General features: G+C 38.0%; 1 protein-coding gene across 14 annotated transcripts in view; it reads right to left on the bottom strand.

Annotated features, from left to right (window-relative positions):
- Positions 1-24,444, bottom strand: part of CARF (calcium responsive transcription factor) — a 69,301-nt gene that overhangs the window by 17,751 nt on the left and 27,106 nt on the right. For 12 of the 14 annotated variants that reach the window (XM_053597889.1, XM_053597898.1, XM_053597890.1 and 9 more), the window contains 6 exons: positions 17,567-17,687; positions 16,475-16,604; positions 15,143-15,227; positions 11,159-11,348; positions 4,891-5,011; positions 928-1,071 (listed from right to left, as the gene is read on the bottom strand). In XM_053597889.1, coding sequence (XP_053453864.1) covers positions 928-1,071; positions 4,891-5,011; positions 11,159-11,348; positions 15,143-15,227; positions 16,475-16,604; positions 17,567-17,687 — 791 coding nt within the window. Of the gene's footprint in view, positions 1-927; positions 1,072-4,890; positions 5,012-11,158; positions 11,349-15,142; positions 15,228-16,474; positions 16,605-17,315; positions 17,383-17,566; positions 17,688-23,649; positions 23,790-24,444 lie in introns of those variants that run through there. The other 2 variants (XM_053597901.1, XM_053597899.1) reach the window with 2 other exon arrangements.

The raw sequence follows: 24,444 nt of genomic DNA, 5'->3' as shown, positions 1-24,444 counted from the left end.
AGACTCTGTCTCAAAAAAAAAATATATATATATATATTATATATATGGTTGCTGCAAGTTCTGTTTCTAATAAGTATCTAAAACAAAGCATTAAATATATAATAAAATATGTTGCTAAATACTGGTGATTTGGGGGAAAAGCCTTCACATGGCATACAGCATATATAGTATATAACATACAGTATAGTATAATTTTTCGGTCAGAATTATCCGCAACCTTTGGGTGATAAACTCAAAGGTTTACACAGTAGTCAATCAATTTAATACAGAGGAAACTACTAGTGAGACATCTATATCTGCCTTATAAAACCATTACTTTTTTTTTTTTTTTTTTGAGACAAAATCTCACTCTGTTGTCCTGGATTGAGTGCCAAGGTATCATAGCCCACAGCAATCTGAAACTCTTGGGCTTGGGCAATCCTCTTGCCTCAGCCTCCTGAGTAGCTAGTGGCTAGGAACCTGCCACAATGCCTGGCTAGTTTTTCTATTTTTAGTAGAGATGAGGTCTCACCCTTGTTTAGAGTCACCACACCTTTGGCTTATGGTGGCTCACGCCTGTAATACAGCATTCTGGAAGGCCGAGGCGGGTGGATTGTCTAAGTTCAGGAGTTCAAGACCAGCCTGAGCAACACAAGACCCTGTCTCTACTAAAAATAGAAAAACTAGCTGGGTGTTGTAGTGGGCACCTGTAGTCCCAGCTATTTGGGAGGCTGAGGCAAAGGGATCACTTAAGCCCAAGAGTATGAGGTTGCTGTGAGCTATGATGCCACAGCATTCTACCCGGGGGGACAGAGTGAGACTTAAAAAAACAAACACACAAAAAACTATTAATGAAATAACTGGAAAACAAAATTATTTCTCCTATAAAGAATTCTTGCAAATGGACCTCCTTAATTTATACAATAAAGAACCATATAAATGTCATACCTAAGAACACCACCAGCATCTACCATGTTCTTCTTTAGCATATTAAAGGCTTTCTCTTGCTCCATTCTGATTATTTTCTTATCAATTTTGGGGTCTGTAGGAACTCTGTATTCAGGAAACTTCTGTACCTTTTTAATGTAAATCCTTTGTACGAAATGAAGAAAAATTTGTTTCATTATAGTATAATTTCAAGAAAATCTAATTTGTCAACAATAAGTTTAAACATTTAAGTTTAGAGAAAATTCAATTTATCTACAAAGTATTCAGAGGTTTATGTAAAAGATACACCATGTTACCAGTGCATAATACTTAGCAAATTAACAATAATTGTGACTTGCATATCTAAGTACTTATAGACTTGAACATTTTCTTTTTCTGGATTTTTCTCTATTCTCCTGAAAACTAAAATCACCTCATGCCTGGATTACTTTAATAGCCTTCTTCCAGGGCTCTGTGCCTCCAATCTTTCATTACTTAAATTCACTTGATACATCAATGCCACAATAATTCTTCTTTTGAAGAATATGTCTGCTCTTGTAATCAAGTACAAATTTCTTGACAACATTCAAAGCATTCCATTATGATTCTAATTTATTCACCTGATCTTACTTTCTATTACTTCAAATATAAAGTTTCTTTTCCTGAGTTCATCTTCTCAATGTGTAAATCTTCCATATCCTTTTTTTTTGTAGAGACAGAGTTTCACTTTATGGCCCTCGGTAGAGTGCTGTGGCGTCACACAGCTCACAGCAACCTCCAACTCCTGGGCTTAGGCGATTCTCCTACCTCAGCCTCCCGAGTAGCTGGGACTACAGGCACCCGCCACAACACCTGGCTATTTTTTGCTGTTGTTGTTGCAGTTTGGCCAGGGCTGGGTTTGAACCCGCCACCCTCAGCATATGGGGCTGGCACCCTACTCACTGAGCCACAGGCGCCGCCCAAATCTTCCATATCTTTATTTATATAGCTCTCCTAGCCTAACTTTCTGCCTACTCAAATTCAGCATTGAGATTAAACTGAACTTTCTTTCCTGCCATGAGTTTTGTATGGATACATTCCTTCTCTAAATACCCATTATAGGTAGTTAACTCATACATTTCACAATATATACTATACTACCATGTTATCTACTAGTTTTTTGTTTTCTGATCCACCACAATGATATTTTAAATTTCCTCATATTAAGTAAATTTTTTTTTTTTTTTGTAGAGACAGAGTCTCACTTTATGGTCCTCGGTAGAGTGCCATGGCATCATACAGCTCACAGCAACCTCCAACTCCTGGGCTTAAGCAATTCTCTTGCCTCAGCCTCCCGAGTAGCTGGGACTACAGGTGCCCGCCACAACACCCGGCTAATATTAAGTAAATTTTTATTCCTCTTTTGGTATCTGTGCTTCCAATGGCACCAAATACAGTTTCTGGGCACAGAGTATATACGGAAAAAGTACTTGGAAAATGGGATAAACTATAAAATTACTTCTTCACATATGGAGTTTTTTTCTAATTTATACCTAAAGATTTTACTTTGCTTATATTTAGAAAGCAGTTGAAAGTTTTGTTTCATGGTCAGGTTTAAATATTGCCTAAAGTTAACATTATCAAATTAAATATGAAGTCTTCTGAACAGGCTTTAAACACTTAAGAATGTTAGGTTTGGGCCGGGCATGGTGGCTCACGCCTATAATCCTAGCACTCTGGGAGGCCGAGGGGGGTGAATTGACCTGAGCTCACAGATTCAAGACCAGCCTGAGCAAGAGTGAGATCATGTCTCTACTAAAAACTGAGCCAGTTGTTGTGGTGGGTTCTTGTAGTTCCAGCCACTCAGGAGGCTGAGGAAAGAGGATGGCCTGAGCCTAAGAGTTTGAGGTTGCTGTGAGCTATGATGCCACAGTACTCTATTCAGGGGAACAGAGTGAGACTCTGTCTCAAAACAAACAAACGAAGAACAAAAAACAACTAAGTGCCCAAGAGAGGTTTTTCCGACTTGGGTCTTCCCCTTTGCCAGAGGCTCTGATGCTTTTACTGCTTCTGTATTCCTTTCTGTCTAATAAAATCCTGTCTTGCCACTGGGAAAAAAAAAAAAAAACTAGAATAAATATTCTATTTTGCCTAATAATTTAAAGCACTCTCAAGGTCTAAAATAAAAGTCTTGGGCAGCGCCCGTAGCTCAGTGGGTATCCCCTCGACCCCGGCACCAGAGGCTGGCGGGTTCCAACCCCGCCCAGGGCAGTTAAAACAACAATGCCTGTGGCTCAGTTAGTAGGGCGCCGGCCCCATATACCCAGGGTGGTGGGTTCAAACCCGGCCCTGGCTGAACTGCAACCAAAAATAGCAGGGCGTTGTGGCAGGCGCCTGTAATCCCAGCTGCTCGGGAGGCTGAGGCAGGAGAATCGTGGAAGCCCAAGAGCTAGAGGTTGCTGTGAGTCCTGTGACATCATGGCACTCTACTGAAGGCGGTAAAGTGAGACTCTGTCTCTACAAAAACAAACAAACAAACAAACAAACAAAAAGAAAGGGCGGCGCCTGTGGCTCAGTCGGTAAGGCGCGGGCCCCATATACCGAGGGTGGTGGGTTCAAACCCGGCCCCGGCTGAACTGCAACCAAAAAATAGCTGGGCGTTGTGGTGGGCACCTGTAGTCCCAGCTACTTGGGAGGCTGAGGCAAGAGAATCACTTAAGCCCAGGAGTTGGAGGTTGCTGTGAACTGTGTGATGCCACAGCACTCTACCGAGGGCCATAAAGTGAGACTCTGTCTCTACAAAAACAAAACAAACAAAAAAAACAACAATGACAACTACAACAACAAAACAAAATAGCCAGGGGTTGTGACGGGCACCTACAGTCCCAGCTACTTGGGAGGCTGAGGCAAGAGAATAGCAATGGCTTATGCCCAAGAGTTTGAGGTTGCTGTGAGCTGTGACATCACAGCACTCCACCCATGGCAACAGCTTGAGACTCTGTCTCAAAAAAATAAAAAAATTGGGCGGCCCCTGTGGCTCAAGGAGTAGGGCGCTGGTCCCATATGCTGGAGGTGGCGGGTTCAAACCCAGCCCCGGCCAAAAAAAAAAAAAAAAAAAAAAAAAATAAATAAATAAATAAAAAATAAAAAAATAAAATATAAACTAAAATAAAAGTCTTAAAATACCTTCAAAGTCTAAAAAAATTATATTCATAATGTAATGTATATTATAAAATTTTTATTGGTTCACATTTTTCATTTTTAATCAGTGCAGTGACTACCCCGCAGTCCTAAGTCTATCTAAAAATTACTACAATGGTCTTATACACTGCTGGTAATTGATAAAATCTCTCTCTAAAAAGCAACTCCACAATAGTTGTCAGCATTTAAAAAGAATAAAACCTTTGCCCTAGCAATTTTTTTTCTAGGAATTTATCTTACCGATATACTTGCACAGGTACCCAACTATGTGCAATGTCCTTAACTGCAGCTTTGAATATAACAATAAAAGATAATTTTCATTGTTTACATGTCCATCATTAGAGAACTGATTAAATGGTAATTCACTCATAAATTCACCCATTCACTATATGGCTATTAAAAAGAAAGACATAGTGATTTTATGTACAGATATGAAGTTAGCTTTGAGATATACTGGGAAGGAAAAAAAAAATCCAAGTACAAGTCATTACATTCACTCTCATATGCAGCATATTTATGTAGTAGATAACCACTACAGGCACTCAGACTGAGAATAAATCTATGTGAGACCTTCAACAATGGTTATGTAGGCAGAGGAAATCTCTGTATATATATGTATGGATACACACAGAGTATCTTTAAAGATGAACCAAGAAACTAGAAAGAATTGTTGCCTTGGAAACAAAGGTAATATGCGTGAGAAAAAACTCAAAATTCACCATATACCTTTTACACTACTTAAACTTAATAAAAACTGTACATATTTGCTATTAAGAAATAAGTACTTAATAAAAGAAAGCTTACCGAGCTGGACAAGTGGCTTTGTAGAGCTGACAGGCCCTGCTTTCCTGCTCATTGATTTTTTTTAACTGGAAACCTTTTCTCCTTGGCCCATACTGACACTCCATTACCACAGCTCTACTCCCTGTGGGCCAAAACCAACTATAGATATTAATTCAAGTGTCCCTCTATTTTAGACACAAATTAAAAATAACTTGGTGGTGGCAATATAAAATCTATGCTTTTAATTACACATTAATTGAAGATGTATAGATACATAAATTTGAAAGTTTATCATATAATTTACCACATATACTCTAATTATGGTAAAGAAATTAGCAAACATGGTAATTGAATGTCTACTGATACTTACATGATTTTTAGTAATAATTAAATTTACCATTTTAATATAGAAATTAGTAAGTACTACATTAGTTAACAAATGCATTTCCTTTTATAATTATTTATTTTCTTATTTCTTATTTCTATTTGGGGTGTGAATGCAGCAATGAGTCTCTAAGATGGCCCCCAATGATCCCTGCCTCCTAGTATTCATGTCCTGTGTAATCTCCTCCCCTTGAGCATGGGCTGGACTTATTTTCAATGAATATGGCAGAAGTGACAGGATGTGGGTTTTTTTTTTTTTTTTTTTTTTTTGAGACAGAGCCTCAAGCTGTTGCTCTGGGTAGAGTACCATTGCTTCACAGCTCACAGCAACCTCCAACTCTTGGGCTCAAGTGATTCTCCTGCCTCCGCCTCCCAAGTAGCTGGGACTACAGGCGCCCACCACAATGCCCAACTATTTTTTTTTTTTTTTTTTTGGTTGCAGACATCATTGTTGTTTGGCGGGCCCGGGCTGGATTCGAAACCACCAGCTCAGGTGTATGTGGCTGGCACCTTAGCCGCATGAGCCACAGGCACCGAGCCAGGATGTGGTTTTTGATACCAGATTATAAAAAGACCGTAACTTCCATCTTGGGTACTCTCACTTGCTCTTGTTTGGATTGCCCTCTCTGGGTGAAATCAGCCGCCATGTGGTGAGGAAACTGAGGAAAGGCCCATATGGCAAGGAATAAGGCCTGTCAACAGCCACATGAGTGAGTTTGGAAGCAGTCCCCAGTCAAGTAGTAAAGTGACAACTGCAGCTCCAGTCAACACCTTAACTTGTCAGTGAGCCTGAGACAGAAACACTTTGCTAAATTTCTCTTACATTCCTGACCCACAGAAACTGTGAGATTATAAATGTTTGTTGTTTTTAGTCACCAAGTTTGGGGTAATTTGTTACACACCAATAGATAATACAAATAAATAGATAAGAAAACTACAGTTTAAGCCACGTGTAGTGGTGCACAGTGGCTCACTCCTATAGTCCTAGCACTTTGGGAGGCTGAGGTGGATGGACTGGTTGAACTCAGGAGTTCAAGACCAGCCTGAGCAACAGTGAGACCCCGTCTCTAAAAAAATAACTGGGCATTGTGGTGGGCACCTGTAGTCCCAGGTACTTGGGAGGCTGAGGCAAGAGAATCACTTGATCCCAAGAGTTTGAGGTTGTTGTGAGCTGTGAAACTACAGCACTCTATCAAGGGCATCAAAATGGAACTCTGTCTTAAAAAAAAAGAATAAGAAAGAAAGAAAAGAGAGAGAGAAAGAAAGCTACAATTTAAGACTTCAAGTTGAATATACTACTCTACTGGAGGATAGAACAAACTTTTAAAAATGTAAGATAAAAAACACCAGTAGTTATTTAAACTATTGATAGAACCTGACATTAAAATTTAAAACTTGGTTTAAAAACACCATAAATAAAAGAGTTTGTGAAACAGCATTTTACAATATATATAATAAATAATTACTATGCAGAATATAGAGAACCACAAATCATTAAAAAAATAAAATAAAAGAACAACCAAACAGAAAAGTGGGCAAAGGCTATATAAATAGGCAAGTCATAAAGGGAAAAAGGAAGTAAATGAACAAATTTATTAGTAAAAGAGAAATGAAAATTAAAATACTAGTAAAATACTATCTCACATCCTCAGATTGGCAAAAATAAAAGCATTTGACAACTGGTCCACTGATAAATCTAAATACCACAAATAGAGAGATGTACAGATAACATTAAGTGTACGTTTAATCAAGGTTCTAGACCTAACAGTTCACAGGAAATACAGGATATAAAAGAACACAAATTACACCACAGAGATAGAATCAGCAAAATCCAGAATATAGCAAATGCTACAAGACAAATACCCAAGGGGAAAAAGGAGAGAAATCTTTAGATGAATAGAAATTTAAGAGATATATTACACAAATGTAATCTGTGGTTCTTACCTGGATTTGAATTTGAATAAAAATCCTGTGAGATAAGTGGGAAAATGTCAATATTGAACATTTTATATCATTAAGAAATTACTGTTAATTCTTTTAAAGTGGAATAATGGGATTGTTATATATGTGCGTGTGTGTATAAATATATTAAGAGTCCTTATCTTTCATAGATAAATATTTTAGTAATTATACATGAAATACGCTGTAAAACTATCTGTAGAATGAGGAAGTGGGAAAGGGTATAAATGAGACAAGACTGATCATACGCGATCATTGTTGAAGCTGGATAGTAGATATCTGGGGTCATGGGATTTGTTATATTCTTACTCTCTCTTTGATTCATATAAGAAAATGTTCAGGCGGCACCTGTGGCTCAGTGAGTAGGGCGCTGGCCCCATATACCGAGGGTGGTGGGTTCAAACCCAGCCCTGGCCGAACTGCAACAAAAAAATAGCTAGGCATTGTGGCGGGCGCCTGTAGTCCCAGCTGCTCGGGAGGCTGAGGCAAGAGAATCACATAAGCCCAAGAGCTGGAGGTTGCTGTGAGCCGTGTGACGACACAGCACTCTACCGAGGGCAGTAAAGTGAGACTCTGTCTCTACACAAAAAAAAAAAAAAAAAAAAAAAAAAAAAAAAACAGAAAGAAAATGTCCATAATATAAAGTTTTGTTTTTTTTTTTTAGAGACAGAGTTTCACTTTATTACCCTCGGTAGAGTGCCGTAGTGTCACAGCTCACAGCAACCTTCAACTCCTGGGCTTAGGCAATTCTCTTGCCTCGGCCTCCTGAGTAACTGGGACTACAGGCACCTGCCACAACGCCTGGCTATTTTTTGTTGCAGTTTGGCCAGGGCCGGGTTTGAACCCACCACCCTCAGTATATGGGGCCGGCACCCTACCCACTGAGCCATAGGCGCCGCCCCATAAGATTTTTAAAAGTCTAGCAATACTGGCTTGGCACCTGTAGCTCAGCTGCTAAGGGTGCCAAACACATACACCAGAGCTGGCGGGTTCAAATCCAGCCTGGATCTACCAAACAACAATGACAACTACAACCAAAAAATAGCTGGGCATTGTTGTGGGCACCTGTAGTCCCAGCTACTTGGGAGGCTGAGGCAAGAGAATCACATAAGCCTAAGAGTTTGAGGTTGCTGTTAAATGTGATGCCACGCACTCTACCAAGGGTGACAAAGAGAGACTGTCTCAAAAAGAAAAAAAAAAGTCTAGCAATATTCAGTTATGAAGTAAATGTGGGAAAGGAAAATTCTCAGACACTGCTGAGAGAAGTGAAAATTGGTACATGTTGTCAATCCCTTATGTATAAATCTAAAATCTAAAAAGCTCAGAAACCAGTTTTTTGGAACTCATTTGGCTGCAAAACCAGAGTCAAACTGCATGAGGCTATTTATGGTCTGTATTTATTCCTCTTAGTGTGACTGTCCATGAAGTATTACTGTCTGATTATGTGATACTGCCTATAGAATAGCTGTCAAGAGTATTCAGTAATATTACGATATTACATTCCAAAAATTCAGAATGCATCTGGCCCAGAAATTTTCAAAGAAGGGATTCTGAACATGTACAACCATTTTGGAGAGCACTTGAAGATAATCTTGTAAAGATGAATACTTTACATACCTCACAACCAGTATTACACTTTAAAGTATATACTCTAGAAAAATTAATTACACCTTTTCATCAGGGGATAGATACTGTGGAGGTCTGAGTTGGAAACCACCTAAATGGCAGTCAATAGAGAAATTATTATGCTTTGGTCATATGCCAGAATATTATATGATGGTTACATTAATTTGGTTCTGTAAGAGAGGTGTAAATGATGGTGTCCAGAGACAAGGCCACAGGGGGAGCAGGAGTGGAGAAGTTTAGGTTAGCTTTATTAAAAGGGGCAGCAACGTGCCCAGGCAATGCAAAGATGGTGTCTAAGCCGAGGGCAGGAGGGGGGTCGTTAGAGACTCCTTTTATATGGGCCCACAAAGGGTGGGCAAATTCTACAGCTTGCCTGGAAAATTAGGGTGTTTTGGCACAAACTTCTCAGGGAGTGGGCTAGCCAGATCCTTTGTGTCTTTGTCTTAGGGGGAAGAGGGGAAAGGGTTTGTGTGTGGCTGTGTTAAGCCCCCTAACAGTAAGTATCAGCATGGATAGATCTCAAAAAAACAAGGGTAAGTAAAAAAATTTACAAAACAATGCATACAGTTTACTATTCACATATATTTTCAAATATTCAAAACAATAAAATACATTATTGTAAATACAAATATGTATGGTAAAGTACAAAAACAGACTAGAAAGATACATAGCAAATTCAGGTAGTTGCTACCTATGGAGAGTTAAGAAGGAGACTAGAACCAGGCAGGGAAACAGCAGGGCCCCAGGATTTCAAGAGTGTTTGTTTATTTATTTATTTTGAGACAGAGTCTCACTATGTCACCCTCAGTAGAGTGCTGTAACATCACAGCTCATAGCAACCTCAAATTCTTGATCTTAAGTGATTCTCTTGTCTTAGCCTCCCAAGTAGCTGGGACTACAGGCGCCCACCACAACGCCCTGCTATTTTTTGTTGCGGTTGTCATTGTTTAGCTGGCTGGGGCTGGGTTCGAACCCTCCAGCCTCGGTATATGTGGCTGGCACTGTAACCACTGTACTACAGGCACCAAGCCTTCAAGTTTATTTTTTATTTTTATTTTTTTTTTGAGACAGAGCCTCAAGCTGTTGCCCTAGATAGAGTGCCATGGCATCACTGCTCACAGCAACCTCCAACTCCTGGGCTCAAGCAAGTCTCCTGCCTCCGCCTCCCAAGTAGCTGGGACTACAGGTGCGCCACAAAGCCCAGATATTTTTTTTTGGTTGCAGCCGTCATTGTTGTTTAGCGGGCCCAGGTTGCATTCAAACCCTTCAGCTCAGGTGTATGTGGCTGGCACCTTAGCTGCTTGAGCCTCAGGCGCCGAGTCTTCAAGTTTATTTTTAATGTTGCATTTCTTTTATAGAATACTGATGAAACCCAGACAGAAGGTTTTACACTTATCTCATCTTCCCATAAGTAGTTTTCATTAGAGGTCCAGATGAGACTGTAACTCTTCCAGCTAAATTAGTGTATTTTAGTCCGAAAATAAAATCACTTCCTTTGCTTGTTTGGGGTCTGACTAGTCCTAGTGTAGGTTGCTGGGGTTTGCCCTTTTGTATTTTATTTGCTTGAAACTCTACTCCCTTAGTAAACTGTAAGCCAGTTATCTGAGAATACTTTATATAACATACTTGATGATTGAGAACTTTAGTTACCAGAATTCTGTATAATAACTACAACTTGTATACAAATTCTTTTTTTTAATTTATTTTATTTTTTTATTGTTGGGGATTCATTGAGGGTACAATAAGCCAGGTTACACTGATTGCATTTGTTAGGTAAAGTGCCTCTTGCAATCATGTCTTGCCTCCAAAATTGTATACAAATTCTATAAAGTAACTCCAGAGTTATAACCTACATGAAATAGATACAAATTTGTCCCAAAAGACAAATTAACAGAGGAAAAGAAAATATTTGGTTCGGAGGAAGGAAAAAACCTGTAGGAGATAGATATACTTAAAATAATAAAATTGCTCTTTTTACTTTTTATTAAATAGGTCTACCAGGAATCTCAGTACTTTAATTTTCTTTTTATTTCAATATTTTAATTTTCTATTTATCAGCATAATATATAAAGGAAGCATTATTTATTTACTATTTGCCAATATTAATGGAATTACTAATTGATATATTAAAATGCAATTTTATTACATAAACTAATTGTGTATATTTGCTAAGTTTTCTTTTAAGTTTAATATGCATTTGAATAAATTAACATTCAGCTGTTATCTACCAAAATAAAATGTATCATCTTAGTAAAATCACATTTTCACACTTAACTATGGCTGCTGCTGAACCTTTTAAAATAATTCTTTAAACAAGTACCTGCATTGACAAATGGGATTCCATCATATGGGACATACTGGGATTTCCACATTAAGCGTGTAGCAGGCTTGGCTGGGCTTGGAGACTGGCGGGTCCCCCAAACAGTCTGTGTTTGTTGCTTATGAAATGTCAGAATACTTTCTAATTCAGTCTCACTTATACAGTAGCCACGATATGAATCTCCAATTTTCTGCATGTAGTAGAAAATAATTAACAAAATTATTAGCAAATATACTTCACTACACAATAAATTTAATAAGATGCTTATTCAAGATGCAAGACTCATCACTTTTAACAGGAGAATATCATTTGTTTCCTCAGATCAATGGTCTATTACAACCAGTGGGTCTGAACTGAGTTCAATGAGTGTCATCAAATAGATATTTTCCATACATTTGATAGGGGGGTATAATGTCAAACTTACTGCCAGACCATCTTTCTCAAAGTCTTGCTTGAAATAAAGAATATTCTAACCTGGATCAACCAGGATCACCACAGAACTAGCCACAAAGTACCACTTCCCTATGGAGCTTTTTTTACTAAGACTGATTTTGTTATGATGTCATGAGTCTATTTGAAACCCTATGAAAATTGTGATTGTATCTATTACAAAAATGTTTAGAACAATTTCCTCTTCATATCAATATTCTTTTTATGAAGATCCTTTTCTGGAAGAAATTCCTATCTGGCCATAGTACCAAGAGTTAATTAGCTGCTTTTATTTTATGGAAATTAGTATACTTCTTTTTATCTAGTGCCTTGTCAGATAGATTCTGTGCCTTGTCAGATTGATGCTGAAAAGTGTATGTATGCATACATACACAAAGTTTGTTAAGATATTTATTTTCTTACTTCCATTTAATGGTCCTATTCTTTTTTGTAATTGTTTATCTCCCACTTATAATTTACGCCTTGCTAATATATATTTTTGTAAGCAGTCTTGAATTCTTTCTGAAACAGGGTATAAATAAATCATGTAAATAAACTTATGTTATCTATACACAACCATTTGAGTATCCCCATGCTGGAGAAGAATCTTTTTCTAACTACCAACTGAGAAAATTTGTTAACTGTAATCTCTTACACTGTTACACATGCAGACCTTGAACTGAGTTTATATATTTCCCCACCTTTAGAGGAAATAAAAGCAGAGATGTGGGCAGAGAGATCTTGTTCCTCATTAGAGTAAATATTTTGCCTTGGAAGAACACATTTAACAAAGAGAATGGTATCAAAATACTGTTGTCACTGTTCTTTTGGCCATAATAAAAAGAGATAATCCAATGTCAAATAATACATTATCTACAAGATCTCCCCGAAATAATAAAATTGCTTATGTTCACAAATTTTCTTCTAGCCTAGATATCTCTTCATAAAAATATCCACTACAAATAAAAGAAAGGATATAACATCTAGCCACCCAGGTACTGAAACAAAGTGGTCAACATTCAGGTGTGGTCAATATAAGGCACTAGCCTACTGTAGTGATACATACATGTGGTGCATGTCCAGGCTATGACCATTAGATCAACTTAAGGAGGTGGTTAATGTAGGCAGATGGTCAACTATGGAGGTTTTACTGTACATATAAGGAACAGAACATATAATGTTGTCAATAAAAGGAAAAATTCAGAATTAGTGTAATATAATCAAGCCTATGTGCACCTATAAATAAGCCTATAAATAAAAGTTCAATACAGTATTGATACACTGATCAAATCAGAAAAAAAATGCTTATAGAAAAACATCCCTAAGTGAGACATCCAAAAAGTAAAAAAGATTACTAAACAGTATTTTGAACCAAAATGCAGAAAATATTTTTCTCCCATTAACCAAAAATGCTTTTCATTAATTTTTTCTATGTTTAACTTCGTTTTTTATTTTTATTTCTTTTTTTAATTGTTAAATCATAGCTGTGTACATTAGTACAATCGAGGGGCACAATGTGCTGGTTTCATATACAATCTGAAATATTCTCATCAAACTGTTCAACGTAGCCTTCATGGCATTTTCTTAGTTATTGTATGTAGACATTTGTATTCTGCCTTTAGTAAGTTTCGCCTGTACCCATTCTAAGATGCACAGTAGGTGTGGCCCCACCCATGACCCTCCTAACCTCCCCCTCCCTCCTAACCTCCCCCCTTCCTTCCCCTTCCTTGGCCCTTTCCTCATAGTCTTGTGCTATAGTTGGGTTATAGCCTTCATGTGAAAGCTATAATTTAGCTTCATAGTAGGGCTGAGTACATTGAATATTTTTTCTTCCATTCCTGAGATACTAAGAAGAATATGTTCCAGCTCCATTCATACTTTTTCTTCCATTCCTGAGATGCTAAGAAGAATGTGTTCCAGCTCCATCCATGTAATGCTTTTCATTATTGATATAGCTTGGAACAAGACAAAGAATCCTTCACTGGACATAAGTGGTTGTTCATCTTAGAAAACTATATTCAGGGGCGGCGCCTGTGGCTCAAAGGGGTAGGACACCGGCCCACATGCCAGAGGTGGTGGGTTCAAACCCAGCCCGGTCAAATCAAAACTGCAATTAAAAAAAAAAACAAAGAAAGAAAGAAAACTATATTCAAGGGCACCCGTAGCTCAGTAGTTAGGGCTCCAGCCACATGCTCTGGGGCTGGTGGGTTTGAACACGGCCCAGGCCTGCTAAACAAAACAAACAGAAAAAGAATCAGGCATCGTGGCAGGCCCCTGAAATCCCAGCTACTCGGGAGGCAGAGGCAAGAGAATCACTTGAACCCAAGAGCTTGAGGTTGTTGTGAGCTATGATGCTAGAGCACTCTACCAAGGGTGACAAAGTGAGACTCTGTCCTCCCCCAAAAAAAACAAAAACAAAGAAGGAATAAAAGATGAGTTTGATAAAAGTAGAAAGTAAAACAGAACACAATAGTATGACATCAGATTATGGAAAGCTTTGAAAGCTATAGTGGCTAAATAATGCAGAAAATATAATATAACTTGTTAGGGACCAGAAATGGAAGAGTCAAAGAAATAATGGCGGAAGGCTCTTACTATAATTAAGCACAAAAGGACAAAGGTCAATGAAGAATGGGCTAAAAAGAAAAAAGAAACTTTAAAGGAAAAACTAAAAGAATCTGCTGACTACCTAAATGTGGGAAAGGAAGGAATTAGTCTAAAGCTTTGTGCTTCGGTGTCTAAAAAAATGATATTTGTCATTTCACAGACATGGAATTCAGGAAACGGAGCTAGCTGTGGCATAGTAGACAATTTCAGTTTGAGATAATAGTAAATTTATAGAAGCCAAATCAAGCTTCAAGTAGGTACCTTGTGATCGGGGCAAAAGTAAGGGCAGAATTAAAGAACTGGTAATACAGATGGGAGAACTGTTTTTATAAATGTAAGAGTCAAAAGTGAACAAAGTAGGGTGGTGCCTGTAGCTCAGTGAGTAGGATGTCGGCCCCATACACCGAGGGTGGCAGGTTCAAACCCGGCCCCCGTCAAACTGCAACAAAAAAATAGCCAGACGTTGTGGCGGGCGCCTGTAGTCCCAGCTACCCGGGAGGATGAGGCAAGAGAATAGCCTAAGCCCAAGAACTGGAGGTTGTTGTGAGCTGTGATGCTACAGCACTCTACCGAGGGTGACAAAATGAGACTCTGTCCCCACCCCTCCAAAAAAACAAAACAAAAACAAGAAAAATAAAGTAGTTAAGTGCTCCAAAAGAGAAAATGCAGAGAAAGAATATAAGGTCAATAAATGAGCCTTGAAAATTTTCTGGTGAGAATATGAGGGAAGAGCTGCAAGAGAAGAAATAATAGTGAAGTCTGAAGAGATGCATATTACCATTGCTTTAACAGTGCTTATGATCTCTAAAGAATAAAATAATAGATAAGATCAGGATTAGCATAAACACAAAATATTACAGACATAGCCTTTATTAGTTGTAGTCAACAGTGAGCATTTGTGTTATAATCAGTCAAGTAATTCTAGGTAAATGATTATTTTCAACTCACCTCACAGCTCCTAAGACGACAGGCCCATACAGGTGTGTTACAAGAAAGGGGCTGAAGAGGAGCTAGAAAAGGTTCTTCAGGCATTCTGGGATCGGGGAGGAATATATTTAAACATATACCGTAGTTCTATACACACACAAAAGGCATTCAACTGTTTTATCCTCTTAATGTCAAAGATAATATATTAAAGTCATCAATAAGCAATTTTAACAATAACTACATATTGATCTCATAGGTATACTATCATTTTTAAAATCATTACTATTTTATTCAATGATAAACTAAAGGCCTAAGTTTGGTTTATCTCCAGATACCTGTAGTTCCAATACATTTGGGTATTTTAGATCTCTTTCCCAAAGTTTATAGTCTTCTACTTATAACTGTTTTCCATTTAACAAAAAATAAGCCAACAAAGGATGTTCAGGTGACTTTTGGTTTTTTTCTTAGAGACAGGGTCCCATTCTATTGCACAAGCTGAAGTGTAGTGTTCTGATCAGAGCTTACTGAACCCTGAAACTCCTGGCCTCAAGAGATCCTCCTGCCTCAGCTTCCAGAATAGCTAGAACTACAGGCACATGCCACTATGCTCAGCTAAGTTTTAAATTTTTTTGTAGAGATAGAGTCTTACTATGTTGCCCAGGCTGGTCTCGAACTCCTGGCCTTAAGCAATCCTACTACCTTAGCTTCTCAAAGTGCTGAGATTCCAAGTGTCAACTACCATGCCTGGGCCAGGTGATTTGTTAAAAGTAACACATATATCATTTCTAGACCTTCTGGCTAAGATCTCGGGAAGATAACAGTAAATTCTAAGATTAAATGTCATAAATATTATCTTAATTCAAAAATACTTCCATAGAACAATTAAAAGAATATAAATAATACATAAACCATGTACATATTTTCCCCAAATTATCACAAACAGTGTTATTTTAAGGCAAAAATAAAACTGAAATGGAAGTTAATAAACATTTTAAATACTTTACCACAGAGGAATTACATGCATAAAATGTGAGAAAACCATTAAAAAATTTTAGGAACCAGAATGAACATTTCTTTATTATAAAAACTCTTTCAATGTTAAATGTTTTCATAATGCTTAAAAGATAATAAGTGTCACTGAAAAGTAGCACTTTTGACATGTACCATAGTTTCCAGAGTAGCTTCCTTGTTGCCCAAGATCCCAATAAAATAACTAAAGATATTTGATGACTGTTTCTTCTATTTCCTGAATTTCTGATCTTTTCTACAGCCCTCTAGCTTTAAATAAGATTATTTATAAAATTATTTCCATGGTGACATCAAAACATCAGATCCTCTTTCCCAAGGACTCACCTGGTCACTGACTTTTTGGGCAATGTGAGGCATGTTTGTGGATGAAGAATGTAACTACTTGGATTGTCTGCTAAAGCATTTATTCTTCCAGTTGTTAAGTTTCTGTCACTGGGTTTCTCTTCAGAGATATCTTAATGACAAAAACAAGAACAGAGGAACATTAGACCTAACTAAACATATATTTGTAAAAAATAAAGGAAGAAGTTATCTGAAGCTAAAGATAACTGAATTTATTTTCCATTGAGGATTTCTCTGATAAATTATGATAGTTTTTTGTATATAAGTTTTCATAATTTAAATTGAACACCTAGGATATAAAATTGTTAGAAATAATTTTCATATTAAGAGTTTTATAACAGGAAAACATAAAACTACATACAATGTTTATAATGTTTTCTGCAAGCTGTTTTTTTCCTTAAGTTTTAATAATTGTTAAAATAACAAAAAATTGTAACACGAAGGTAAAAATATCTACCTAAACCATTGGCTACAAAGGAGCAACAAAATAATGTAGGTATAACGTTAGAAAAGAGATTCTAATAGATGGAAAAGAAGGGAAGCAAAAGGAAGAGAAATAATAGAAATATTATCAAGGAGGTAAAGAAAGATAAAAAAAGAAACGGAGCATGATTCTCTCTTCTGAATTTGAAGGGACAAAGGAAAGAAGAAAAGAGCAAAAGGATAAAAAGGGTAGTTCAAGTAATGAGTCACATGGCTAAGAAAAATATTGATGGAAATACAAATATAAAAACTTTTCCGCAGTTATTAGCACAATATTCTTGTTATCATTGTTGTTATTCTTACTGCTACTATAATTAAGAAGAATTTATTTTATGCTCACTGGTCATTTGGGAGGAAGCAGGAGTCAACCAGCTTCATAGAATTCCAAAATGAAATAGACAGCTAACCTAGATGGGAGTTGAAAAATGAACTTGAAATTTATTTGGGCCAAGAAAATGTTTCCTAATTATTCAGTTCACAATCTTACCTAAAGAGATGAATTTTAACACTGATTTTCATGAGGCAATATTTAAAAATATATATTTGTTCCTTATACCATTCTCAAAACCCCATTATCCCATTATTACTCACCCTGAGGACTTTTCACATCCACAAGCTGCCCCTGAGGTAAAATCACTTGTGCCGTTCCTGTCTGAGTAGATGGAATTACACGAAGTACCTGTCCATTTTCTGATGGGCTGGCAACGATCATCTTGGGAGTATTAAAAGAAAAAATCAAATGCATGTGCCTAGACTGATTTAACAAAATAGTTAAATAAATTATTAAATACCTACCTACCCTTATGGTGGATTCTATTACTTCCCCCATATTATAGATGAAAACAGTGAAGCATATAAATACTTTTTCCTAAGGTCTCATAAATGATAAGTGGTGAAGCCAAGATTCACACAGGCAGTTGGAATCTACATCCTATGCTCTTAACCATTATATATGAGTACAGTCTAATTACTTAGTAATCTATACAAGGCTCTGCCTAGACTTAATACAATTACTTTTTGCTACTTACTATATTATTCATACATGTTTGACCTATTTTTTTGATAATCATTTGCTTTATATTTTAATTCATTTTCATTACTTTTAAAAACAGTAACTTGTGGGGAGGGGGGACCATAGGTGGAGGGAAGGTAATTGGTGGGACCACACCTATGGTGCATCTTACAAGGGTACATGTGAAACTTACTAAATGTAGAATATAAATGTCTTAACACAATAACTAAGAAAATGCCAGGAAGGCTATGTTAACCAGTATGATGAAAATATGTCAAACTGCATATAAAACCAGCACATGGTACCCATGATTGCATTAAAGTACACGGCTATGATTTAATTTAAAAAAAAAAAAAAGAAATAAAAAAACACAGTAACTTCTTAAATGTCTAATTAAACAAGATTTATTTTTATATCTCTGCATTTATATATATCCCCTTTGATCCATAAAGAACACTACAGAGGGTCTCAAAAGTCTGAAAACACAAGGACAATTTTTTTTTCTTTTTTTTGAGACAAGAGTCTCATTATGTCGCCCTCGGTAGAGGGCCATGGCATCACAGCTCATAGCAAGCTCAAACTCTTGGGCTCAAGTGATTCTCTTGCCTTAGCCTCCCAAGTAGCTGGGACTACAGGCACCTGCCATAACACCTGGCTATTTTTTGTTATAGTAGTCATTGTTGGTTAGCTGGCCTGGGCCAGGTTCGAACCCACCACCTTCGGTGTATGTGGCTGGCACCATAACAACTGTGCTACGGGTGCCAGAGCCTTGTTGTAATTTTTTAAGCTTAACAATGGAAACCACTCTCTCAAATTTAGAGGAATATCAACTAAAAAAAGCATATGAAGTTGAAAAAACCATTTTGAGCCTATTGTTTTGAAAACATAACATACTAGGAAATTGGGGTTATTTAATGCTTTCAGACATTTAGACACCCTATACATTTTATTAACTAACACTCTTATTTTATTTTATTTTTTTTGTAGAGACAGAGTCTCACTTTATGGCCCTTGGTAGAGTGCCGTGGCATCACACAGCTCACAGCAACCTTTAACTCCTGGGCTTCAGCGATTCTCTTGCCTCAGCCTCCCGAGTAGCTGGGACTACAGGTGCCCGCCACAACGCCCGGCTATTTTTTGGTTGCAGTTCTTTTGGTTGCAGTTCGGCCAGGGCTGGGTTTGAGCCCGCCACCCTCGGTATACGGGGCCGGCGCCTTACCGACTGAGCCACAGGCGCCACCCAACACTCTCCTATTGATACAGGTTTATTATTTATTTATTTATTTTTTGTAGAGACAGGGTCTCACTTTTATGACCCTCGATAGAGTGCCGTGGCCTCACACAGCTCACAGCAACCTCCAACTCCTGGGCTTAAGCGATTCTCTTGCCTCAGCCTCCCGAGTAGCTGGGACTACAGGCGCCCGCCACAACGTCCGGCTATTTTTTGGTTGCAGTTTGGCAGGGGTCGGGTTTGAACCCGTCACCCTCGGTATATGGGGCTGGCGCCTTACCGACTGAGCCACAGGCGCCGCCCGATACAGGTTTATTATTTTATCCAAAGTCTACCAGAGTCTTCTCTCTGGTGTAGATAACTCTTCTTTTTTTTTGAGACAGAGTCTCAGTATGTCTCCCTCAGTAGAACTCTGTGGTGTCACAGCTCACAGCAACCTCAAACTCTTGGGCTTAAGTGATTCTCCTGTCTCAGCCTCCCAACTAGCTGGGACTACCAGTGCCCGCCACAACACATGGCTATTTTTTGTTGTTGTTGTTGTTGTAGTTGTTGTTTGGCAGGCCTGGGCCGGGTTCGAATCCATGAGCCCTGGTGAATGGGGCCAGTGCCCTAGGCGCTGAGCTACAGGCACTGAGCCAGGTATAGGTAGCTCTTCTTAATCATTCAAACTCACTTTCCCAGACTTCCTTCTTGCTATTTAAAACATGAAAACATTGCTGATGTATCAAGTCTTTTTTTATATATATATTTGACACTTTATTCACACACACATATATATATAAGCTAATTATACATTAGGAAAAGCTTATAAGAAAGGGTTTTGTTTTTTTTTTTTGTAGGGGAATAAATGTGCTACAGTTTCTTTTAAAATAATTTTCTTAAGTAAAGATATGCTTTCATGACAGTAGAAAATAAATCGATGCACTTACCTACCAATGAAATAAAATGTTGATGCTACCTCCTAAGTTAAACATACTTGGCAATTCTTAACTACTTTCCAAAAAGACTAAGGAGGTAGGTAAAAAAGTGAGGATTTTCCAGCTTCCAAATAATCAGGCAGAAAATGCAACCCGTCAGCTACAGAATTAGTAATAGCAAACTCCTATGCTTTTCCATACTAGGTACTGTACATAATTTACACATCACAATTCCACATTTAACCAATAAATGAGTTCCATTTACCCATTATAAATATTAGGTCATGCCTACCATTCTTTTAATGGTTTTGGGCAAGTAATTGCAGATACAACAATATAAATGTTGATTTCCTAGATGTGACAACTGCTAAAAAGAGTTTTCAGAACTATTAGATACTAATGATAGACCTACAGAGGTTAATTTTAAAGTGCATATCAGGACATAATAAATCCTGCAGAAGCCTCACCCTCTGCAATATCATCACAGGTTAACAGTTTTATAAATCATAAACATTACTATGGAACAATCTAAGAAAAAAACTCTTCAGGTGGCATCAGTTTCTTTTTTGTCTTTTTTTGCAGTTTTTGGCTGGGTCTGGGTTTGAACCCGTCACCTCTGGCATATGGGGCCAGCACCCTACTCCTTTGAGCCACAGGCACCGCTTGGAATCAGGTTCTTATAGGCTTCTTCAATGAATGCTAACATGTTCTTAATCAGGGAAGAGTTATGAAGAACATCCAAGTCCTTTAGAAGAGCATTCTGGTTTGGAATTAGTGTCAAACTTGCTTTCTGAAGTGTGAGTGCTTTGAGACTTTTCTGAGAAAGTTCTAGAAGAGAGAGTACACTACTACTATCCATTTGAAGCACTTTTTTAGTGTCTTCTCTTCCTCTTCTACCTCACTTTCCAGAATTTCAATTCTGTTCTTTACGCTCTGAATATTCTCAGTCATCAATTCTGCAGTCTCTACCATTTTTTCTACTTCTTCCTGCAATAATGCCAGACCTTCTTTATTAGCTTGCTCCCCTGCCCATTCCACATCCAGTAGACTTGACACATGAGTTAAATCGTTCAGCTTCTCAGGAGGGACATTCAGGGTTTCACAAAGTTGTAGCAATCATTTTTTCAGTAAATTGAGATGATACTGTATTTCTTCTTTTTCTCTACTATTACTCAAAATTGTTATTATGACCAATTCCATTATTGTTTGCAAATGCTCTCTGCTACTCTTTGAAAGTGGTTGCCAGGTATTCCTTGTTAGGTACTACCTTTATTTGTTTTGTATTAGTATGCTTTGTTTGTCCTTCAGAAGACAGATGCTTTGGAAGATTTTTATTTCTTTTTCTTGTGCTTCTAACCCTTTTCCCTGACAACTTCTTCTCACCGTCAGTTTTTCTTTTTGCATTTCTTTTTAACTGTTGAGACTTTTTCTTGGAAACGTGGGTTACCAGGCATGTTGATCACTAATTTCTCAGGAACCCTTCTGGGAGCCACGCTCAGGATAATTCACGCCCCTGATGTATCAAGTCTTAAAATCAAAATATCTTGCAACGGCGGTGCCTGTGGGTCAGTGAGTAGGGCGCCGGCCCCATATGCCGAAGGTGGTGGGTTCAAACCCAGCCCCGGACAAACTGCAACGAAAAAATAGCTGGGCGTTGTGGCAGGTGCCTGTAGTCCCAGCTGCTTGGGAGGCTGAGGCAAGAGAATCGCGTAAGCCCAAAAGTTAGAGGTTGCTGTGAGCCGTGTGACACCATGGCACTCTACCCGAGGGCGGTACAGTGAGACTCTGTCTCTACAAAAAAAAAAAAAAAAAATCTTGCAACAGTAAACTCTGATAATAACCATTTACATTTGTTGAGTGCATACTAAGTGGCAATACTTCAGATATATTACCTCATCACATGTACATGTAGCATATACTTTTTTTTTGCAGTTTTTGACCGGGGCTGGCTTTCAACCCACCACCTCTGATATATGGGGCCGGCGCCCTATTCCTTTGAGCCACAGGTGCCACCAAGGAAACTGCCACCCAGAGGTTATAAGGTTACACAGAGCTATTTTGTGGCAAGCTATAATTCAAACTCAAGCAACATGACTCCTTTTAACTACTATTCTGTAATGCCTCCCAATATTTAATGATGCTACTTAACCTAAAAAAAGACAAAAACAAAACAATACCAAAAATCTCTCCCGGACTTGAAAAGGCAACAGTAACAATATTGTTCTAAACTCCTTCTTCCTGGCGCCTGTGGCTCAAGCGGCTAAGGCGCCAGCCACATACACCTGAGCTGGTGGGTTTGAATCCAACCTGGGCCCGCCAAACAATGACAGCTGCAACCAAAAAATAGCTGGGCATTGTGGCAGGCGCCTGTAGTCCCAGCTACTTGGGAGGCGGAGGCAGGAGAATCACTTGAGTCCAGGAGTTGGAGGTTGCTGTGAGCTGTGCTGCTACAGCACTCTACCCAGGGCAACAGCTTAAGGCTCTGTCTCAAAGCAAAAAACAAACAAAAAAACTCCTTATTCTCATAATGAGATTAAAAACCTGTGAAAAATATGATTTCATTCATTCTTAGAAAATATGAGTGATGTGGTTATTTTAAAATACAATTTAAACATAAGGAATTGTTTTTGATTTTTTTCTTTTCTGAGACAGAGTCTCAAGCTATTGCCCTGGGTAGAGTGCCATGGCATCACAGCTCACAGCAACCTCAAACCCTTGGGCTCAAGCGATTCTCTTGCCTCAGCCTTCCTGGTAGCTGGGACTACACGTAGCCCGCCACAACGCCTGGCTATTTTTTGTTGCAGTTGTCATTGTTTTTTTTTTTTTTTTTTTTTGCAGGTTTTGGCCAGGGCTGGGTTTGAACCTGCCACCTCCAGCAAGCATATGGGGCCGGCGCCCTACCCCTTTGAGCCACAGGCACTGCCCTTGTCATTGTTTTTTTAGCTGGGCCAGTGCAGGTTCGAACCCACAGTGTATGTGACCAGTGCCCTACCCACTTTTATGGGAGCTGCCTAATTTTTAATAATTTACTCAATTGTAGGAAAATTTCATAATTAAGACTATCTGTGGAATATTCCCTTACTTTTAAAACTATGCTTCTTAACCACAGTGAAGAAGAGTCTCTTCTATTAGTTTATTCCACATTGTACCCAAAAAGACTATTCAATTCATATAATTTGACAATGGTGAAAATATCACTTTTCCTACTTAAAAACCCCAGCTAATTACTTTTAATCTTTGCTGGGACAGTTAACATAGTTTTGAAAAGTCATCTGCTGTAATACATTCTATTTAAGGTAGAACATGAAAATTATCAGGAAACCTTAGCTGAGTAGTCCTTTACTTACTGGGTAAAAGACTTTATGTACACTTTCTAGTAAACCCACGATGGGTGGCGCCTGTGGCTCAAGGAGTAGGGCGCCGGTCCCATATGCTGGGTTGGTGGTGGGTTCAAACCCAGCCCCAGCCAAAAAACACACACACACACACACACAAAAAAACTCACGATACTAACCCTGCTTTCCTCCAAAAGCTCTTCATCCATTGTAGATTTATCCATTAAAGAATCTTTACTAATTCCTTGATAGCTTCTATATAAAAAGTCATATTTCAAAGAAAAGTTATATTTCTTTCAAAAAGTTCCATTTGGTTGGAGATGATGTTAATGAGGGAGGCTATGCATGTGCACAGTGAGTTCATATTTGGAAATCTCTTTCTCCTGCTCAATTTGGGATCAACCTGAAACTACACTAAAAATTAAAAGACCAAAACCAAATAGTTCAACTAAGTTTCCCAGAATATTATCACTTTCTGATCTTCAGTTTTTTGGAGAAAATTCAGTCTCATATTGTTTCTTCCATGCTTCATACCATTTCATGGTTTTAAATAACCCCTTTTCTCATCTCTTACTTACACAATATAAAATCACCTTTATAATAACTTTGTATAGAAAATTTAATCCAGTTACAAAGAGAATGGTAACTCTAACTTTTTGAAAACTCAACTTTGAGTTGTTCAAAATGAACAACTTTGCTTTTTAGGAGAGTTACCACGTATGAAATAACCCTTTACATTTAGACTCCTTGATACTTCTGTTGTAAAAAACATACTTTCTAAGTGTTCTGATTGAAACTAGAATAAACGTCAAATAACAAGAGAAACTATATAAGTATTTCATTTTGGAAATGAAAAATTAAAATGTAGTTGGTTCACATATAGATTATTTGTTGCATATTAACCTCTGTCAGTGATGCAGTGCAGCTACAGAAGCTTACCTTTATTTTTCAGTCCTGGTGTAGGCCTAGAAATA

The sequence above is a fragment of the Nycticebus coucang genome, chromosome 7 (genome assembly GCF_027406575.1).
Source record: "Nycticebus coucang isolate mNycCou1 chromosome 7, mNycCou1.pri, whole genome shotgun sequence".
NCBI classification, from domain to species: Eukaryota; Metazoa; Chordata; class Mammalia; order Primates; family Lorisidae; genus Nycticebus; species Nycticebus coucang.
This window is presented reverse-complemented; position numbering and strand designations above follow the sequence as displayed.